We start from the raw sequence: 16,482 nt of genomic DNA, 5'->3' as shown, positions 1-16,482 counted from the left end.
TCTCCCTGTAGGGAGTTAGTCACCTGGGTGTGGGTGATGGGGACAGCAGGTTGGAATGGTAACCATGATAAGACAGCCCTGATGAAACAGACCACGTTGAGGCTGCCATCTTGGAATGGCTACTTTAGTGATGCTACCATGTTGCCATGGCAATTACAAGTCTCAGGTGAACCAAGACCTCATAGAGGAAGCCCTCTGGGACTAGCTACTATGAATGGGAAGGAGACAGGCAGGCTGCAGTGGCAACTACAATGAGTTAAAGAGGAAACAAAGCCCAAATGGGGAAGACCACTCTAGTGAGGTAGCCATGATGGAACGGTGGGCACTAGGTCTCATGGTGGCCCCAGGAGCCACACACAATGAACCGAACACCATGTTGAGGCAGCCATGTTGAATTGGTGATGTTGACAAAAGTGCTCATGACCTGCTTGTTGGTTCTTAAGTGGCCGATCTTTATTAACTTTAATAATTCATCTTTCTGGCCCTGAGATAGGGTACTTTGATCTCTGGTCCTTTGGTGACCTCATGGGTATTGGGAGGAATCAGAGTCCCCAGAGTTCAGAGGTCTGTGGGTCAAGTCTGGCTTCCATGGCTTGAAGCTGGGTATAAGAAAGAATTTGTCTCAGAGGTCTTGACCTGTGGATGTATCAGCAGTTTGGGGATGGATAGGTGGGGTGACTTTGTACTTACCTGGAAGGTGGGGGGAGTGGGGTGTCTCAAGAGGAAGATACCCCACAGGTTTCAATGCTCCCACCTTCAAAGACTGGTGCTCCTCTCCTCCCCCTAGCCTTATAGGGAACTGGACATCCGGTTTGGCCCACCCTAGCCCTTCTGGGCCCAGGTGTCCCTCCCCCATATCCCACTGAAGTAGGTCAAGGGGAGAGAGGCTGGGGGATGGGGGTGCCCAGTTGAGAAACTTGGCTCGTGTCCCCAACCCTGCCCTGCCTTGAGATCTTGCTGTCTCTACACAGAGATTTCATACCCTTCCAGGACTCAGGAGTGAGGCCTTCCTTGGCGCCCTGCGCTCTCAACACAGGAATCCAGGCCCCCAGCCACTCCCACACACTCAGTAGTCCAGGTTCCCAGCCCTAGCTCAGGGTAGTCCAAATTTCCAGCTGCTTCCTCCACCGCCCCCCCACCCACCCCGGAGTCCAGCCCCAGCCACGCCCTCTCCCCGCCCCTCCTCCCACCTCCTCCCGCTCTATCAGGTCGTAGTCCTCGTCGTCCTCATCGTCTCCATCCTCCACCGGCGAGTACTCCTGCGTGAAAGGCACGGCTCCCTCGGCTGAATGGAAACGCAGTCGGTAGAGCAGCCGCACCCACTGGCCGAACTCGCGGTCTCGGCTCTCGGCCGGGGCCCGCAGCTGCAGGTAGAAGGCGCGGCCGGTGCGGAATTTGACCTTGAGTTGCCAGCGGCTTTCGTCGTGGACGAAGAGCTGGACGAACTGCAAGGGGAACAACCTGGGAGGGCGGAAGGGGCAGCCTCAGGTTCTGACGCTCCGTGGCTCGGCAGCCTTGCCATCCCGGGCGCCTTCAGGGTCGGGGTCGCCCACCCCAACACCCCTCTCTCAGCCCAGAGACAGTCCCTTTTCTCTTTCTCTGCCTCTTGAATTTTTTCCATCCCCACATTTCTTCCATCCCCACATTTCTTCCATCCCCACAGTACCTCTGTGTCTCCCGCTGGTCCTTCTAATAGGTAGCCGCCGCCTTGAGATTTCCAGTTGAATATGAAAATGACATCGGACCCATAACAGGTCCAACGACCAAATTCCTGACCTCCCCAACTCAAACCTGCTTCTCTTTGCCTTCCGCATCCTAACTACATCCTCCCACTGCTCCGTCAGAAGTCGTGGGGCCCACGTTGCTCTCATATCCTCATCCAATCCTGCCACCAAATCCTGACAGCTCCACCGTTAAAATGCCACCGTCTCCAGGATCCGGCCACTTCTAACCCCTTCGGCCACCAGCCAGGGCCCACCGCCCGCCCAGGCAGCTGCCTCAGCCTTCACCGCTCCGTTCCCATGCGGCCGCCAGAGGGCGCCGGCCAACACCCGAGTTCACGTCCCTCCCGTGACTCCTGCGGCTTGGAGTAAAGGCAAGGTCCCTCGGCACCTTGACCTTGGCCCCGCAGGATCTGCCTCCTCTGTTTACCTCTCTGCTCCCTCCCCTCGCTCACTCAGCCCCAGCAACACCAGCCTCTCTGCGGTTCCATAAACCTACCAGGCGAGCTCCTACCTCGGACCCTGCCTCAGGGTGGGAATCTTCCTCCAGCCAGCCCTATGCCTTGGCCCCTTAATCTTGTGTTTCTCAAGAAACGCCTTCTCTCTGGGGAAGGTGTTTACCACCCCTTTGACCCTTGCAGTCCTCCCCACCCCCTCTGCCCCATCTGTCTCCACAAACCTTACCCCCTTGGACAAATTGTCATTTATTCTGTTTGCCTTCCCAGATGGGGAGTTTGAAGGCAGAGATTTTGATCTCATTTTGTTCACTGCTGTTCCCCGAGTACCCAGGGCTCACATGGTTGGTGCTCAGTGGATGCTTGTTGAGAGGGTGGATCATTTGGCCCAATACACACAGCAGGGATTTGGACCCAAGTCTTATCCACGACGGGGCAGTCATATACCACCCTCTGGCCTGGCAATGCTACCTCTGGGGACAGACACCCTCACGCCCGTGCACATGGACGCCCTCTGCCTACCGTGCTGGCTGCAATCCCAAGACACTGGGCACCACGTCCCTCAGTAGGTGGCTTCATCTCTTTATGACATTCCCCAAGTGGCAGAATAACAGTTGACGTTTACAAGGTGCTGACCCCTTGCCAGGGGCTGTTCCAAGCGCTTCACAAACATTTATGCAGTTTCTCCCCTGACAGCCCGGGAAGCTGGGCTCTCCTCTAATCCCCATGTTCCAGATAGGGAAATCGAGGCACAGACAGGTAGGGAACTTGGCCAAAGCCAGTGAAGAAGAGGTGAAGTCAGGATTTGAACCCAGGCAGGATGGTAGCAGCACCAGATGAAAACTTGGGAGCCCAAAAGAGGATGTGGGGCTTGTACTTATGTTGATATAAAGTGAATGCTGATCCAGTGCTGATGAGGGAGTGAGCAGAGAGGAAAAGTAGCGTGCACCTGCCCCTGGTTTTAAAGGAAGGGTGAACATATATATGCTTATAGAATGGGCCCAGGCTAGCTCCAGGCTGCAGGCTAGAAGTGAAGGACTAGGGGCTGGTGAGTCTTGCTTTATTTGCAGAGCAAGTTCAGTGCTTTTACTTTGACGGTATGCTTTTTTTGGGGGATGGTGTTGAAGGGGTTCCAAGCACCCCTTGGCACCGTCATTAGTGTCCCTCCCACTGCAGCTCACCACTCAGTGAGCGGTGAGGTCGATTGGTGGGACAGATTAGCACTGAAAGGAAAAGAAGCAGTGTAGAAGCGAAAATGCCCTGGTGCACCGTAAAGTGTCAGCACACTGCTTTGTGGAATGTTCTAAACTTATACAGGGGGGATACATTAAAGGCTGTAAGTAGCCTTCATTTAGTTGAGGTCAGAATCAGATTCTGCCACCAAGTGGGTTGCAAAAGAACTTTTTAGGTTTCAGAACTGCAGACAAAGAACTGTGGACCCCTGTGTGTGTGTGTGTGTGATGTAAGTCTTTCCTTCATTTCCTCCATTTCTCTCCTTAACTGGGAGATGTAGTCAAAAAAGTGAAAGCCACCGGCAGAATGCTTTTATAGTATACTACACGTATGTACATGTTTTGTTATTGGCAGCTGGAGCTGGAGGCAGGAGCCTAGGATGGGCGAAAGGTGTTATTTTGTGCTATGTATGTTTTGTACCTTGATGTGTATTTGCATTCCTTTTTCAGCGAGAAAACAAAAGACCTGTAGGGCTTGTGTTTAGTGTGGCCCTGGAGCTCAAGAGTCATGAGGTCAGGGGCACCTGGCCGGCTGGGATCCAGCCCTGAGCCAGGCTCCCTTCTTCTTGCTCTCCCTCTCCCTCTGCCATTCCCCCTGCTTATGCTCTTTGGCTCTCTCTGTCAAATAAATAAACAAAATCTTAAAAAAAAAAAAGAATCATGAGGTCAATAAGGATGAGGAGCCTGAGATTCTAATCCCAACCCAACCGCTGAACCACTGTGGGTCTCTGGGTAAGTGGCTCCCCTCTCTGGGCCTCAGTTTATCTCTTCAAAGGATGGGACTAAGGGGCCCCACCATATGAGTATGTCAGCGATGAGATTACCTGCATGGCCTACAGCGTGCCTGGTATGCAGCAGGCGCTGCATCCATGGTTATTCTCCTGATCCTTGCCAGGGTGAGGCTGAGGACTGTCCTTCTTATGTCCATCTATCTCTGATTTCTAGCCCCCGTGGATTGCCCTCCCTTTGTTCTGGGTGTACAGCAGCCCGAAGCGGGCTGGCAGCTTTCCAAGACTCCTGGCACTGGAGTCATCTGTGTGAGAGGAGGTGCTGCAGGGAGGGGGCCCAGGATGCCCACAGCTGGGGAAGGAGGTGGTCTCGGCTGGGATGGGGGCAGTCACCCAAAGAGCTGCAGGCGTCCGTTATCCTTGGCAGGGCCGGCCAGCAGCAACAAGTCTGGGAGTTCCAGGGCTGGACTGGAGGCTGCCACCCCCATGGTGACCTTGTTGGCGACTTCTCCTAACCGGGTCACCTGGGGCCAGGGATTAGAGGTTAGAAGGCAGATAGATGGAAGGCAGGAATGGTGGGGTTAAGGGTCATGAGCCAAGTGTATTAAACACTGAATCTGAGGTCAGACATCCTGGGGTCAGAAGTCAAGAGTTATCCAGTGTGAAGTCAGGGAAAATGAACCAAGGGAATCAGAGGCCAGGGTTCACAGAGAAGCTAAAGGTCTAGAGGCATGGGGGTGGGGGATGATCCAGAATGCCAGGAGATGAACATTATGGGAGAATGCTCAGAAGTCGACAGGTCAGGTGTTCCCCAAGTCAGGAGGTCAGGACTCAAGGTAAGGCTCGGTGTCAGGGGGTTCTGGGGCTCCACACCTGTACAAAGTTGCTCTCAAAGATGGGGAAGTCTCGCAGCTGGTCGAACTCGCCGCTCAGGAGGTGGCGTTGGAGCCGTCCGGGCCGGCCCGTAGGATAGCCCGGAACCAGGGGGCATTCTAGAGGGGCAAAGTTCAGGGGTCTAGTTCAGGAGACTGGGCCGGGAGCCCCTCCATCTGGCAGGGCCCAGGAAGTCCCGCTCTGCCAGTAGGGGAATCCTGGCCATCAGTTTTCCCAACGCCAGCCCCATCCCTCACCTGGTTCCCTCACCTGGTCCAAGCCAGTCAGGCCCGGCCCCGCCTCTCACCTGCCATCCCACCTGGTCCCTCCTCACCTGTTCCACTGGGGGCCGGCTTAATCTCGTGCCCCCGCATCATCGCAACGCCCCGCCCCATGAGGAGAGAGGAGGGAGGTGCCAGCAGAGAAAACGGGTGGGTGGCGCCGCGGGCTCTACACGTCACAACGCGGCGGACCAGGCTTAAACGTCACCGAGGAAACGCCCGTTGTGACGTCATCACAGGGGGCGGTGCCCAGATACCTGGATGAAGCTACCGCCACCGGGCTGGCGACAGACCCCGGTAAGGGGAGGGCGCTAGTGCGCAGGCGCAAAGAGCTGGCGCAGGCGCTTGCGCGCCCGGCTCGTTCCCTACCCTGGCCTGATGCGAAGCGGTCAAAATGGCGGAGGTCGGTGTGGCGGCTACTCGCCTCCTCCTAATATTGCTGATGGCAGCAGCAGTCCCCAGCCGGGCCCGGGGCAGTGGCTGCCGGTCCGGAGCCGCTCTGCGGGGGGTGAGTATTCATTGGTTCTGCACAGGGTGCGGCGCTGACGGAAAGCTTGGGTCCCGGGTGTTTAGGTCCGGTAAAGTGGGAAGGAGGTATTGCAGGGCCAAGAGAGAAGAGGTGAAAGTGAGTATAGTTAGGAAGGCTCTAGCTCATGAGTATGCATGAGAGGGCGGGGCTCGGATGGACTTGGCGCCTGGGCTTTCGGTGCTTTAAAAAACGAGGATGCGCCGAAGGAGGTTGGGTCAAGAACCCCGTGTTAACGTTGGAACGCCGGGAATCCGCAGTCGTTACATATGCATGAGGAGGTGTGGCCCTGGTGAGCTTTGGCAAATGAGATGTAGGGGCGGCTAAAAGGAAAACAGCGGAGAGGCTCTGGAGTGATCGGATAGGTGCTTCCTGCATATGCATGAGGAGGGCGGGTCTTGATTTGGAGGTTTAAAATCTGGACGCGGAGTTGCGCAGGTGTGAGGGTTGCGTAGGTGCAAGGGCGTGGTGGGAGGATGCAGAGGTAGGAGAAATTTGAATTTGGAGAAGTGGACGGCGTGGGGGCGCCTGGGTGGCTCAGTGGGTTGAGCCTCTGCCTTGGGATCAGGTCATGATCTCAAGGTCCTGGGATCGAGCCCCGCATCTGGCTCTCTGCTCAGCAGGGCGCCTGCTAACCCCACCCCTCCCCCCGCCCCCGCTCTCTGCCTGCCTCTCTGCTTACGTGATCTCTCTCTGTCAAATAAAAAATTTTTTAAAATTTAAAAAAAAAAAAAAAAGAAGTGGACGGCGTGGAGCCTTAGGATCCTTAGCCTAAGGAGCGTCTTTGTTGTGGCTGTTAAGGTGTAAACGAGGCCACTTGTAGGGGCGCCTGGGTGGCTCAGTCGTTAAGCGTCTGCTTTTGGCTCAGGTCATGATCTCAGAGTCCCGGGATTGAGTCCCACATCAGGCTCCCTGCTCGGCGGGAAGCCTGCTTCTCCCTTTCCCGCTGCTTGTGTTCCCTCTCTGTCTCTCTCTCTCTCTGTCAAATAAGTAAATAAAATCTTAAAAAAAAAAAAAAGAGGCCACTTGTATATTAGGTTGGGAAGGAACCTCAGGTATCCTTTAACCCACAAATGTTTACGATGCTAGGCATGAAGATACTTGCCTTGGAACTGGAGATGGTTGCCTTGGAAACAAGGTTACACTTCTTTGCAGGCTTTGGGTTTCTGGGGACCATCCAGATCATGAATTTTCATGAAATGGGCGGTTCCCGTTGGAATCACGGTGGACAGGTGTCAGTGTTTGGATATGAATATGAAAGTAAGATTCCTCTTTCAGCCTGAGTCTGTCTTGGGGTGTGGCAGTCCTGCCTTCTGCCTCGGGCTCTGATGGTCCTCACCTGGGGACCTCTTTCACCTGCAGGCCGGAGCAGAAGGTCGAGAGGGTGAGGGCTGTGGCACGGTGGGGCTGCTGCTGGAGCACTCATTCGAGATCGGTGAGTCTAGCAACGTCCTAGTCTGGGTACTTAGCTGGTGTCCTGTGAAGTCAAGAACTTGGGTCTGGATGCCACCCAATGTGAGACACGCCATCCGTTTACTGAAAGCTTTGCCCCTCGGAATGTGTTTGCATTATTCCGGGGAGGTTGGGGCAGGGAGGGCCATGAGAGAGAAGGAACTCTACCTTTGAATACTCCCTTTACTGTAAGACACATCCTAGTTGCCTAGGGGCAACAGTAGAGCGGACTTCTCAGAGCAGTCACTCTGTGGCCTGCACTAGGTGCTGGATGTTCTGGGTGTATTCACTCTAATGCCCTCCCCGCAGCCCTGCAATGTATAGGTATTAGAGCCCCATTTTCCAGAAGGGGAAGCAGGCCCAGAGGGGCATCACATCTGTAAGTGAATGATAGAGCCAGGACCTGCTCTCTAGCCCAGCTTAAACCACTACAGTTCAGGTGTTCAGATTCCCAGAGGACAGAGGTCAGTACAGTCCAGAGGTCTGAGCCCCCAAACTCTGGGGCACTTATTAGAAACGCTGAAGCCGGGAGCCTCCACAGAACTGACTCAGACCTTGGCCTCTGCTCGGGAAAGCCCCACTGGTTCTGACATGGCCCCATGGGTGGAAGCCCTCTGTTCTGTAGATGGGAGAACTGAGGCTCAGAGAGATGAGGTGACTGTCCCTGGGTCACCTGGCGAGGCAGAGGCAGGGCTTGGAAGCTGCAGCATTTAGACATCTGCCGTCAGCTGCCCTGTGGGTTAGGAGGGCGGGACGTGGTGGGGGGTGGGGGGTCCCCACTTTGCAGGTGGGAACATAGGGGCTTGGGAGGGGGAAGCAGCCCGGTCATTGCAAGGGTCGTGGGATTCAGTGGTAGGGCAGTTGCTGAGTCCTGACTCCCCACAGAGGATAGCGCCCACTTTCGGAAGCGGGGCTCACTGCTCTGGAACCAGCAGGATGGCACTTTGTCCCTGTCGCAGCGGCAGCTCAACGAGGAGGAGCGGGGCCGGCTCCGGGTGAGGAGGGCACCCGGGGCTTGCTTGGGTTGTGGGGGGACCTGTGCCTTGGACCACGCCATGCGTGTTTCAGGGCCTTTGCCCTTTGCCTGTGCCATTCCTTCTGCGCAGCACATCCTTTTCTCCCATGTTTTTCATATCGTTGCTCCTCTCACTCCTCCAGGTTCAGTCAAGATGCTTTACAATCAGTTAGAAGGAGATTTGCTTGGGAGGAGAAAGAGATCCCTGGAATGGCCACAGTTAAACAAAAGAAGGTTATTTCTATCAGAGCCTGTCTCGTGGCTTCCTCAAGGCCAGGCTCCTGCCAGGCCTGGCTTGGTCCTCCCTAGGGATGGTGCATGGAGGTGCAGTAGGCCAGAGGAAGAGAAAAATGAGGGCTAGAGGGAGAAGTCGTCTTTTGGGGGTGGCCCACAAAAGCTGCCACAGTGCCCTTGCACTCTCTCCCTTTGGCCGGATGTAATTGCCTGGGAGGCTGGGGATGCAGGTTTCATCATGGGCTGGCACGTGCCGGTGGGTGCCCTTCCTGTGGGAGGTAGTCCATCCTGGCCAGCCGTGCTTTGTGCTTGCCACGTGGTTCTTTGTCACAGCTGTCACTTCTGTGGCTGGGGAGTCCAGATATGGGGTGGGCCTAGGTGCAGCTGGATCCAGGTTTGAGGAAAATGTCCTTGGGACTCACTTCATTCCTGGGCTGGGCTCTGCTGCACTTACAGTGGCTTCTCCCAAAGGTGGAGTACCCAGTGGCTCCTGGCCTCACTCACCAGCAGGGCTACCACTGGGCTAGGGATGAGGGGGATGCAGGCGGGTGAGACAGGGGAAGGGTCCCCTGGGCCCAGTGGTGGTCCAGGCCTGGCAGGGGCCGCGCATTGTCCTCACTGCCGCCCTCCTCTGCCCTGCAGGATGTGGCAGCCCTGAACGGCTTATACCGGGTCCGGGTCCCTCAGCGCCCTGGGGCCCCTGACGGCTCAGAAGCTGGCAGCTACGTCTCCTCTTTCGTCCCCGCGGTGAGTCAGTGATGGGACCGTCCTTGGGCCCTCCCACCTGCCCCAGCCTGGTTTCCACCATTTGTACCCTGGTGTTTATGGACAGGGAGGACTCAGACCTGGCCTTGCCCTCAAGGGCTGGAGGGGGCATGGTCCGGGTCGTGGGCCCTTTGATGGGACAGCATAGGACTTCATGGGGAGGCTGTTGCACTTGGACTTGTGCCCAAGGGAGGGGGGAACCGTGAAGAGCTTTGAGAGATCCTCTGGGTCCTGTGAGAAGGGTTGGAGGCTTGGGGGTCTTGGTGCAGGCAAGGTCTGGGTGGCAACCCTGATCCCCTGTTTCCCCCCACCACCCCAGTGCTCCCTGGTGGAGTCGCACCTCTCGGACCAGCTGACGCTGCACGTGGACGTGGCTGGCAATGTGGTGGGCGTGTCAGTGGTGACGCACCCCGGGGGCTGCCGGGGCCACGAAGTGGAAGATGTAGACCTGGAGCTGTTCAACACGTCTGTGCAGCTGCAGCCGCCGGCCACCGCCCCAGGGTGAGGGCGCGCGGGGTGCGGGTGCTCCAGGGAGCGGGTGCAGGGCAGGGGCGTGGGCAGCACCCCCCCATAACCTCCGCCTCAGCCATTCTGCTGCTGCCCTTGCTGTGTCCTTGTTGGCTGACCCCGGCCCCATAGCCTCTCTCCTCCGCCCACCCCTAGTCCCGAGACCGCGGCCTTCATTGAGCGCCTGGAGATGGAGCAGGCCCAGAAGGCCAAGAACCCGCAGGAACAGAAGTCCTTCTTCGCCAAATATGTGAGTGGAGCTCTGCCTGCCCCTGGTCCCTTCCCTCCTGAGTCCCCCTCTGCCCTTCTCTCCCCCGTGGCCCTTGGCCTGTTCCTCTTCCTCCTGGCCTCCTGTGCGTGGGGCTTGCCTGTCGCCTCCAGGCCTGTCCCCTGGCACCTGGGCTGAGCGCAAGGCCTGGATGGAGCCGGGAAGGACGGTTGAGCTGTGCTCCTCGCCTCTGGCTTGGTCTGTTCCTGGCGGCGGTCACAGGGTATCCAGGCGCAGCACATGACCTGCCCGGAGCCAGGCCGCTCTGGGCAGCGGGGGCAGCCTTTCAGGCTGGGGGCAGGTGCGGTACAGGCCGTGTTGGTGTTGAACAGAGGCCTGTCTGGAGGAAGGGCAGTGAGGAGGGCGGTGGTCAGGGGAGGGACGTGGTCAGTACTAGGAGGGGGCTGGGACGAGGCCTGGGCTGGGACAAAGCCTAAGCTGGGCGGGTGCTGTGAGGCTGAAGAAGGGAGGGAGGCAGAGATTGCAATGGGTCGGGGAGATTTGGAAAGGAGAGGACAGGTGGGGTCCTCCAAGTGGGGCTGGGATGCCTTTGGCTTTGGGAGGGCACAGTTAGGGGAGGCAGGGCTATGGGTGGAGATGTTCAAGAGGCTGGTCTGGAGCTGGAGAGGGGACGGGCCTGTGCTGCCAGGCTGGGGCTGGTAGGAGGAGCTGGGGGCACTGAGGCAGAAGGGTGGTCTACCCAAGATAAGGGCAGGGGACAGCAGAGGCCACGGTGGGTGGGAGGATGCCAAGCCTGACTGCCCTGAGTGTGGTGCCAGCGGGGCCTCAGGTTTGCCAGCAGCTCCTGACAGCTGCACTGCGGGGAAACTGAGGCCCAGAGAGGCCAAGAACCCACATGCCCCAGCTCTGCCCTCCCCAATGGCCACAGGACCCCATGGCCACCCCTGGCCCTGACCTGTGCCCCCTCCCTCCTCAGTGGCACCTCATTCTCGGGGGGGCTGTGTTGCTCACAGCCCTGCGTCCTGCCGCCCCGGGGCCCACGCCGCCGCCGCAGGAGGCCTGAGTGAGGACTGAGCCCCCTCCCGCCTCCACCCGACCCTGCGCCCCACCAGCCCTTCCCCAACCTGTAGTGATGTAGGGGACCTGGGCCCCCTTCCCTCACATGGCCTCCCCTTATGCCGGCTCCCCCACCTTCCCTGCCCTGGCAGAATCTGGCTCATACTCACTTTTCTTCTTTCTGTCTCTCTCTTTGTCTGTCTGTCCACCGTCCCATCCTCCCATCTGGCCCACAGTGGATGTACATCATTCCCGTCGTCCTGTTCCTCATGATGTCGGGAGCACCAGACGCCGGAGGCCAGGGAGGGGGCGGCGGCGGGGGAGGTGGCGGGGGCAGTGGCCGCTGAGGGCCGGGGGGGGCATCAGCGCCTGGTCTTCTTTCATTCAGGCAACCCCCTCCCGCCAGAGTGCTCTTGTCCTTGATCATCCCAAGAAAGATTTGCTAGCTCCCCCTGTCCCCATCCCGTGATGGTAGGGGGATACTCCTCCCAGGAGTCCTTTCCCTCTAGGTGGACAGGTGGCCAGATTCTGGCATACCCTGCATTCCCCTGTGATCCTTCCATAGCCGCAAAGGCTTCCTCTTGGCCACAGCATGGAGCTCGAGCTCCTGGTCCAGCTCTGACCTTATGTTTCTCCCCCTTCCCCTGAGCCTTGTAGTTTGGGAACATGCCGAGTTCTCTCCAGCCTCTGTGCCTTTGTTCATGGTCTTCTCGCCCTGCCTGTCCCAGGCCTGGCTAGAGGGTCCCCCTAACTTGTCTGACTAGATTGGGCCACACACTTTCCACCTGTCTGCCCTTGAGGGGCCTGGCATAGAGCAGGTGTGGGCTGGCTATGGGCGTCCCTTGGCCCCATTCCATCAGCCCTGCCTTGGGACCCCACTTCGGCCTTTATCTGCCCATGGCTCCAAGCAGGAATTGGGGTGTCCTGCCCTGTCTGGATGCCAGGCCTCCCACAGACTTTGGGGCATGCAGAAATGTTTAAAGTAAAAACAAAGTAATGTCTGGTAGAGTTGAGAGCCGATGATGTAAATAGAATCCCTTCCCCGGCCTGGAATGTCTTCCCTGGGACAGGCCACCAGGAGAGGACTGCTGGCCTTTCCTATTTATCATCCCACCCCGCCGATCTATTTAAAAAATACCGACAATCTATTGAAATACATCAATGTTTCAAAAAGGTATGACTTCCAGCAACCAAATGCAACCGTTGATTTGGTTGCAGGGAAGTCCTTACGTACAGGCTTTATTGAATTCCCCTCTTCGCTCTGTGTATTATCCAGAAACACACAGAAATGGCTGTCACGGTCGCTGAAATGTCTGTGTATTGCTTTGTGGTGTTGTATGGCGGTTTATTAAACTGTTCCCCAGATGTTCAACATTTAGCTTCCTGCTGGATATGGTTATAAATAGCACGGCAGCTAGAGCTCTCCAGTCTCTCTTTGGTGAGTGTGAATTATTTCCTGGGGATGTATGACCAAAATCACGATGGCAGATCGGAAACACTTACGAGAAAGTAATGCGTTCGTGTGGCTCGACTATCAAAACAGTATCAAAGGCGTGTGGTGGACCGGTGTCTCCCCCAGTTGCTTTCATTTGCTTAACTTCTCCCTGTGTTAGCCTGTGCCGGCGTGGGGGTGGGGGGGTGGTTCTCTGCGTTCTTTGTAACGCAGAAGTAGCAAATCCCCTCCACCGCCTCGCCCTTGCCTCTTGGCTCCTGCACCTAATGTTCTGGAGACTTCTCCTAATGGGGCAGTGGCTTCGTCCTTGCACCCCACCAGAGACCTGCACCGGAGTTCATTCAACCTGGCCTCTGCCTGCGGCTGTCACTGATTCCCGGATGCAGATGTAACCGAGATAAAACCCCAGCAGCAGAATGACCGGCCAGAGGAAGGTGGCATTTGTATAAATGTGACCCATGTTGCTAAGTTGCCCCCCATCGAGCAGACGCCGGTCACCATTCCCCCACGGCCTTGCCAGCAAATGGCTCAGACCTCTCCGTGTCGTGAGGCTCTGATCTGTGTCAGGAGGGAAGTGGAGCCCGGTAGCAGCACTGGGATTTTCTGGGAACCATTCTTGTCCTTTGCTCAAGGGCAGCATTTAGGATTTTGAATTCCTCTTGTGATTTGTCTGATGTTGCTGATGCCTCAAGCCATCCCCGCCTGTTTTCTGGTCCCTCTGGATTCCTGTCCTGCTGCGGCCCATTCTTTGGCCCTTCTCTTCCCTCTGACCTCGATCCCAGGGGCCAGCCACTCCCTGCTGCACTGCGACAAGTGGCCTGAGAGTCCCAAACAGTCCCACTGATTTGCAGTTCTGCAGTATTTTCTTCGACTGTGTTGTATTTCACACCCACCAGCAGTGGGGGTTATCATTCGACCCATTTCTTTGTGGCTTCAATACATAAAACAGTGTCCAAGGGGTGCTCTAAGACAGGTGTCTTTCCTGTCTGCATTCCATGTGAATTGCCCCCATGCTGTTTACTGCTGCTTTCTTGGACAAGGTTCAGACTCAGAGTTCCTAACCCTTTGCCTCGTTGGCAGGTGCATTCTTGCCCCAGGCATTGGTCAGACCATTTTCTAATTCTGTCATGGACTGAGATTGAGCTCTTTACCCATCTGATTACCTCCTTTTCCTGTAGGACTCTCTAGATCCCTCTGGAGCGGGCAGAGCTCCTCTGCAGTGTACTCCAGCCACTGTCTGAGTTGGCACAGGCTCCGTGGGGCTCTGTCCTCATGCAGCTTTTCTAATACTTGCCTCTTCAGGGAGAGCTCACTTACTATTTCGTTTTCTTGACCAGGGTGTCTGGGGATATAGCACGAAACTCAAAAGACACTGTAGGATCCAAAGCCAAGAGCCTTCTGCTCAGCGCAGCCTGGTACCTGTTCCCCTCACCGAGGGCGGCCTGACGGGCCGGTCTCCTGCTCATAGCTCTGGAGATACTCTCCACATAAACAAGCAAACGTCTGTGTAAATCATTTTTACAAAAATGTGTAGCTCTAGTTTTGTTTTGTTTTGTTTTTAAAGATTTTATTAATTAGAGCGCACAACAGGGTGGTGGGGGGAGAGGCAGAGGGAGAGGCAGAGGGAGAAGCAGACTCCCTCCTGAACAGGGATCCTGATGTGGAACTCGATCCCGGGATCGTCACCTGAGCCAAAGGCAGATGCTTAACAAACTCATATGCCCAGGTGCCCTGTAGTTCTAGGTTGTTTTTTTTTTTTTTCTCTCTCTCTCTCTGAGTTGGAGAGGTTTCCATCTTGGCTGTAAAGTGCATCCTTCTGTGATGTGGCTGGCTCGGAGGTGATATCACTGTTCCACGTGGAGGGACCGTCGGGTTGTTGCAAGCAGAGCTGCAGGGACCCCCGTGTGCACACGTGCACGTATGTCTGCAGGACATGCTGCCAGAGGAGGACTTGCTGGGGCAGTGTCGGGCACCTCCCATCCACACTGGAGCCCCTCTTGCCGACTATCCTCAAACCCATCTCCCGTTCAGACTCCCCTCCTGGTCTCCAGACCCATGGCTCCTTCCCCAGGCAGTGCTGCCCGGAGAGTCTCTGCCACCCATCCGCCCCCAGTTGGAGCTCCTGCAGGAATCCTACCCAGTAAGTGGTGCCACCATCTGCTTGGCCTCATAGTCTGGAGCACTGCAGTGCCCGACTCTGCTGTTCCTTCCTGCCTCACCCCTTGTCCTGTCCCCCATGGCCCCAGCCCTGACCTCATCCTTCCCCACGTGGACCTGTCAGCCCAGCCTCCTCCCTGGCCTTGTGGGGGGACTTCTGACACCAAAGCTGCCCCCTCCCCACTCCTCCTCTGTTCCTAGCCCTCCCATGGCTGCCCAGTGTCCTCAGGGCAAAGTCCCAGTCCCTCAGCCTGGCTTTGGAGGTGTGTTAGTTTCCAGTCTATTCCTCTTTTTCAGCCTCACTGAGGAGCACCTCCCAACCTCAATGAGTCCCTCAGATATCACCCTCTATGCCCCCTCTGTCTCTCCTTCTCCATCTCCACGGAGCTCAGTGCCCACTGTCTCCCTCCTGTGCCTTTTCCCCGGCCTCCTGACCTGTGGTCTAAGATGTCAGAGCACCTGCAAGGTAAATGCTCAGTGAAAGGACGGCCTCCCTCTCCAGTTTCCTGCCTCACCCTTTGGATGCGCTTCTTTGCCCCACAAAATGTTACTGCTCTCTGGCATTTAGGAAACCCTTTTCCCCAGCCCAGCATTTCCTATGGTCATTTAGGTATACTTAGCGCAGTTATAGGACAGGCAATCTTTTAAAATATATAAAGCTAACTTTAGTATTTGAAGACTTTACTATCCCAAACTGTGCACTGTAGCAGGTGGCTTTTGGAAGGAGTTCTATAGGCGTCTTTATTTAACCCATCAGAGAGACGCCATGGTGAGAATCGGGGACTAATCCCTGAGGCCTCTTTAGCTGTCAGTCATTCATCTTTGCCTGCACCCACCTCCCAGTCAGCAAGGCATAATGGTGTCATTACAAAGAAAAACTCGATTTGGCCCGATTCCTAGAAATAGGCTCCCAAGCAAACTGTAAAGCAAATCCCACTTTCCTTAGTTTCCCCCAGTGGTCATGTATGCATTTCCGTGGCAATGCAGAGGAGAAGCCAGCCATAGGATGACTTGAAAACACGAAGTCAGTCTGGAGGTGTACGTTGGCACGCTATGAAGCTTGCTGGGTACCGTACCATATTGACCAGGAGTAAAAATTTTCATTTTTGCAGAGTTTTGCTTGAGACCATTCCTGGTGTCTAATACAGCTTGGTAACAGTTCCGTCCTCTATCAGTAGGTGGCGATAAAAGAGTTCACCCTGCTTGAGAATGCCCCTCAGGCCCACAGCATGCTGGGCTGGATACTCTGGGGAGGTCAGGCCCATGTGGACCCTCTCTCTGAAGAAGAGAGCTTTTCAGGGGGTGCTCTTGGCCCTTGAGAAGGTTGGGGTTCCCATGAAGCCTCTGTCTTAGCAGGTGCTGGACTTCAGGAACACGGGTGCCTATGTCAGGTGAAGTCCTCCCATGCTCCATGCTTCCTGAGGAAGAGAAGATGGTGGCAGGTTGGGGAGAATGGGGCAGAAAGGAGGCCCCCTTCTCAGCAAACTCAGAAGTTGAGGGATCAGGAGAGTGGAGAAGGAGCCACTTCCTGGCCAACTGCAGGGCGGTTCAGCCCTTCCCAGCCCTGGCACTTACGTGCAAGTGTCTTTAGGCAACTCCCTATCTCTGAGCCAGCTCCTCATTTCCTCCTTCCTAGGCCGGGGGCAGGCGTCCTTCCTCCAGGCAGTGGGCAGCATCCAGGACAGACAGAAAAGAGAGAAAATGGGTGTCACAGAGGCCCTTCCACCCTCGGGGGTGGGGTGGGGTGGGAAGGCCTGGCTTGGCAGCCTTGTTCCAGGCTGCACAGATCCCTGGGAGG

General features: G+C 56.3%; 2 protein-coding genes across 4 annotated transcripts; one reads left to right on the top strand and one right to left on the bottom strand.

The window, feature by feature from the left end:
- Positions 1-89: 89 nt before the first annotated feature.
- On the bottom strand, positions 90-5,450 carry LOC111160615 (family with sequence similarity 71 member E1). 2 transcript variants are annotated; one of them, XM_022523823.1, is made up of 5 exons: positions 5,344-5,450; positions 5,010-5,128; positions 4,530-4,660; positions 1,191-1,461; positions 90-599 (listed from the first exon to the last, which is right to left on the bottom strand). In XM_022523823.1, exons 1-5 carry the CDS (start codon positions 5,402-5,404, stop codon positions 543-545), a joined length of 639 nt encoding a protein of 212 aa, XP_022379531.1. In that variant the 5' UTR covers positions 5,405-5,450; the 3' UTR covers positions 90-542. The 2 variants fall into 2 exon arrangements, with proteins under 2 accessions (XP_022379531.1, XP_022379530.1); XM_022523822.1 differs by having other exon boundaries at positions 5,317-5,404.
- Positions 5,451-5,639: 189 nt separating this feature from the next.
- Positions 5,640-12,493, top strand: LOC111160614 (ER membrane protein complex subunit 10). Of its 2 annotated transcripts, XM_022523821.1 has the most exons (8): positions 5,640-5,798; positions 7,179-7,251; positions 8,154-8,263; positions 9,160-9,264; positions 9,602-9,783; positions 9,946-10,039; positions 10,995-11,081; positions 11,311-11,376. In XM_022523821.1, the coding sequence occupies exons 1-7, from the start codon at positions 5,685-5,687 to the stop codon at positions 11,079-11,081; spliced, it is 765 nt and encodes a 254-aa protein (XP_022379529.1). In that variant the 5' UTR covers positions 5,640-5,684; the 3' UTR covers positions 11,311-11,376. The 2 variants fall into 2 exon arrangements, with proteins under 2 accessions (XP_022379529.1, XP_022379528.1); XM_022523820.1 differs by lacking the exon at positions 10,995-11,081 and having other exon boundaries at positions 11,311-12,493.
- The last annotated feature ends 3,989 nt before the right edge of the window (positions 12,494-16,482 follow it).

This window comes from Enhydra lutris, unplaced genomic scaffold (assembly GCF_002288905.1).
Source record: "Enhydra lutris kenyoni isolate GAN:26980312 unplaced genomic scaffold, ASM228890v2 scaffoldscaffold77, whole genome shotgun sequence".
Classification (NCBI taxonomy): Eukaryota; Metazoa; Chordata; class Mammalia; order Carnivora; family Mustelidae; genus Enhydra; species Enhydra lutris.
The sequence above is the reverse complement of the archived record's forward strand: the minus strand, read 5'-3'. Positions and strand labels throughout refer to the sequence as shown.

What these genes read in the sequence shown, in the direction of transcription:
- LOC111160614 (XM_022523820.1), top strand. Translation starts at nt 5,685, where the DNA reads ATGGCGGAGGTCGGTGTGGCGGCTACTCGCCTCCTCCTAATATTGCTG. An exon ending in TCTCCTCTTTCGTCCCCGCG is followed by an intron (nt 9,265 to 9,601) that starts GTGAGTCAGTGA and finishes CCACCACCCCAG; the next exon opens with TGCTCCCTGGTGGAGTCGCA. An exon ending in AGTCCTTCTTCGCCAAATAT is followed by an intron (nt 10,040 to 11,310) that starts GTGAGTGGAGCT and finishes TCTGGCCCACAG; the next exon opens with TGGATGTACATCATTCCCGT.
- LOC111160615 (XM_022523822.1), bottom strand. Translation starts at nt 5,404, where the DNA reads ATGGGGCGGGGCGTTGCGATGATGCGGGGGCACGAGATTAAGCCGGCC. An exon ending in TTGAGAGCAACTTTGTACAG is followed by an intron (nt 4,661 to 5,009) that starts GTGTGGAGCCCC and finishes CCCTGGCCCCAG; the next exon opens with GTGACCCGGTTAGGAGAAGT. An exon ending in ACCTGATAGAGCGGGAGGAG is followed by an intron (nt 600 to 1,190) that starts GTGGGAGGAGGG and finishes TCTTATACCCAG; the next exon opens with CTTCAAGCCATGGAAGCCAG.